This window comes from Ochlerotatus camptorhynchus, unplaced genomic scaffold (assembly GCF_037179485.1).
Source record: "Ochlerotatus camptorhynchus isolate MF236.1 unplaced genomic scaffold, CSIRO-AGI_Acam_v1.1 ptg000213l, whole genome shotgun sequence".
Classification (NCBI taxonomy): domain Eukaryota; kingdom Metazoa; phylum Arthropoda; class Insecta; order Diptera; family Culicidae; genus Ochlerotatus; species Ochlerotatus camptorhynchus.
Genome location: NW_027040703.1, coordinates 5,718,981 through 5,722,250, shown reverse-complemented (window position 1 = coordinate 5,722,250; position 3,270 = coordinate 5,718,981). Strand labels below are relative to the sequence as shown.

Here is a 3,270-nt window from a genome sequence, read left to right as displayed (position 1 = left end):
TCTTCACTTAGATACTGCTTGCAATGGGAGAGCAGAGGCTCTATGATGATTAACTCGAATATAATCCAGAGTTAAATATATATTCCGCTTATTTTAAAATTCTGAAAAATCTGTATATTAAAAAAAAATCTGTAATCTGTATCAAAATATTGAGATAAATCTATATACGTGGCATCACTGGTTATGGCGTTCGGGGTAATGTAGCACAATCGCTCTACATGCTATATATGCTTTTATATAGATGAAATTCCAAACGATTGTAATGCCACGTTCCGATTGCGAAGTTATAACATGACAAGAAAAAATTCATCAAGATAGGGTTATAACGTATAGGCTCAGTCTGGCCAGCGTTTAAATCAGTAAATCATTTGTTGTACACAGAAATTCAAAACAACCCAAAATTAAGTTCTTTTCACTCATCTCCCATGTTCCGTACGATAAGCCAAATTTGGGTAAACCGGCTCAAAGTAGTTTGCATTTAAGCACGGCAAAAAAAATTACCCATCGCTAAGTTATTTTCAATTTTTTCTACCCAAAATTAAGTTCAATTAACTCAAATTTGGGTATATCGCATATTACTCAATTTTGGCTTCTTGTACGGAACTAGACGGTTGAGTCGAATCTTTCGTTCTATTTTTGACAACAATAGCGAGAGGAAATGAAACGGACAGAGGTCAAATAACTCAAATTTGAGTTTAAAAAACCCAAGCGGTGGGTAGTTTTGTTTTTCTGTGTAGCAATATCTGAATATCAGTTGTGAACAATACAAAGAACATATTATTATTATAACATTTTCATAATATTTTATTGACTAAATTGCATGAACACTCAGTAGGGTTTGATGCATATATTATGTCACGCTCTAAGGGGGGAGGGGGGATCTAAGATTTTGTGACAAGCAATGCATTAGGTATAGGAAAAACGTCACGATAGGGGTTGGGGGGGAGGGGGTAATTTTTTGCTCTCCATGATAATCCTTTGAAATACAACTGACATGCCTATTTGAATCAGGTATTGAGTTGTTCAATTTCGACATCAGCAGCTCTGCCTTCATCCCTGGATTGGTGGATTGAACGTTTGCGGCGATAGGTACTTCGGTGTACTTCCAGACCTGCGTTGATCCGCACGTGCCTATTGTAGGCATTATTTGTTATGAACCGGTCGCCACATTGGCTACATTGATACGGGCACTCCTTCGTGTGAATTCGCCGATGCCTCAGCAAATCCGAGCTGGTGGCGAAAGCTTTTTTGCAGAAATCGCAAATATGTCGAAAATCTTTCGTGTGCTTGTAAATAATATGATGCTTGAGGTATGTTTTGTTCTCAAATACTGCTCCACAGGAATCGCAAACCAACGGTGGCAGTTTGTGCTTTCTTCGATGCGAGTCCAGTGATCTTTGCAGTCGATATTTAGCGTCACATTGGTCGCACTGAAATTTATATTCTAGTTTATCTAGCTCTTCCTTGGGGCGCCTTGTTTTGACCGGTATATGTCGCATCTTGAAGACGTGACTGTCCATATGCGTCGAACGGTGCGCTTCCGAAGTGAACTGTTTGTCACACTCGAGACAACTGAACATCATCATCGACTTGAGCGTCAACACTTCATAGGATTCGTCTGATATATGATTTGGATTGACGGAACTCTGCTCCATGTGGTGGTCCAGGGCAGACTGTATTAGAAATTCTCGGAAGCAATATGTACACCTTAAAAGTTTTGCCGGGTGATGATTTTTCATGTGATAATATAATCGGATGTGATGATCGAAATCATCCCCACAAATGGTACATTCCTTCGGTAGATGCGATTTAATATGTTCAGTGAAAGGTTTACGCCTGAAAAAAAAAAGATATGTAAATCTCACTATGTTCTATGATCAAGTAATACAGGACTCATACCTGTCAAATATATCCCCACACTCCTTACATTTATAGCTTGTAGCCAACTTCTCATGTACCATCTTAGCGTGAGCTCTCATCGTACCAAAACTCGAGAACTTTTGATCGCAGAAAGTGCATTGAACCGTAAGCGGGCGGTCTTTGTGAACAACAACGTGCTGGGCCATCACGTGTCTGGATTTCAGAATAATTCCACAAAGCTTACAACCGTACTTGTGGTAATCTCTCAAGTGAGTTACATACGTTTGAGCCTGCAGTGACTCCCGGCAGTCTGATATAGGACAAACTGTAAATTTTTCCGGACGCTTTGCCTTTGGACGATCAAGATCTTTTGGTTCCTGTCTTGTTTGTTTTCTACTGACCTTCGCAGGCGGTTCAACATTGTCCTCGGAATTCGAGTAATCGGTTTCAGTTTCGTTCTCTAGTTTTACCGAAATTATCTGCGGTTTAAAAATGTCTCCTACTGGCTCGGTTACACTTGCGACAAATCCTGTTTCAGCTAGATAAGATTTCATGAAAAGTTTGTCGGTACTGATGATACCTAGGCGGACCAGATGGGACCTTAATTTATCGCTAGTTTTCCGCTCGATCAACTCCACTAATGGTTCTTCATTGCCGGATATTTTGGCCTCAACTAGTACCTTATAAAATTTGTACATTTCCGTGGATTGGCTGCGAAATCGATAGACGTTCTGAAGCTCGCAGTAGCAAGCCTGGCAAATTGATCCCTGAGGTGACAAAGAATCGTTCTGTAATCAAATATTTATTTATTTTTATTTGAAGAAATGCCTTACCCAGCGCAAGTCAACTTACCACTGACGGTTCAAAGGACATTTCCAGCAACAGATCGTGGACAGAGAAACCAGATTCCGGATGAATTTGTTCACATTGAATGACGTCGAGTGGATCATCTCTGGAGGGCTTCAAACAAAGGCGGCAACATGCCGGAAAATCATGCGAGTTCAGCATGGTTGAGATCTCACTCAAACCATCCGAAAAACCTGCAGAAAATATTGAATCCATTCGGATAAAGCTACGATTACACTTCAATAAATAGCAATTAATTATGAACCAAGTCGAGGATCGACTTTTTACGAATATTCTCTTATGAATTTTCTGCATGCAAACAGCAGAAAAGGACGAGCAAGCGAGTAATGTCAGTGTTGTTTTGACAGTTTACACAGAAATTCAAAACAACCCAAAATTAAGTTCTTTTCACTCATCTCCCATGTTCCGTACAATAAGCCAAATTTGGGTAAACCGGCTCAAAGTAGTACCAACAATCAATACGAAACTAACGATTTTAAATTGGCTCACTACTTGACTAGCCTATTGGTCCCAAGCAAACGATTAACGTATCCCATTCTAGTC

General features: G+C 39.9%; 1 protein-coding gene across 2 annotated transcripts; it reads right to left on the bottom strand.

Moving 5' to 3' along the window:
- Positions 1-956: 956 nt before the first annotated feature.
- Positions 957-3,034, bottom strand: LOC135703390 (zinc finger protein 546-like). Of its 2 annotated transcripts, none has more exons than XM_065224586.1 (3): positions 2,713-3,034; positions 1,900-2,648; positions 957-1,836 (listed from the first exon to the last, which is right to left on the bottom strand). In XM_065224586.1, exons 1-3 carry the CDS (start codon positions 3,019-3,021, stop codon positions 1,008-1,010), a joined length of 1,887 nt encoding a protein of 628 aa, XP_065080658.1. In that variant the 5' UTR covers positions 3,022-3,034; the 3' UTR covers positions 957-1,007. The 2 variants fall into 2 exon arrangements, with proteins under 2 accessions (XP_065080658.1, XP_065080659.1); XM_065224587.1 differs by having other exon boundaries at positions 1,900-2,627.
- Positions 3,035-3,270: the final 236 nt, after the last annotated feature.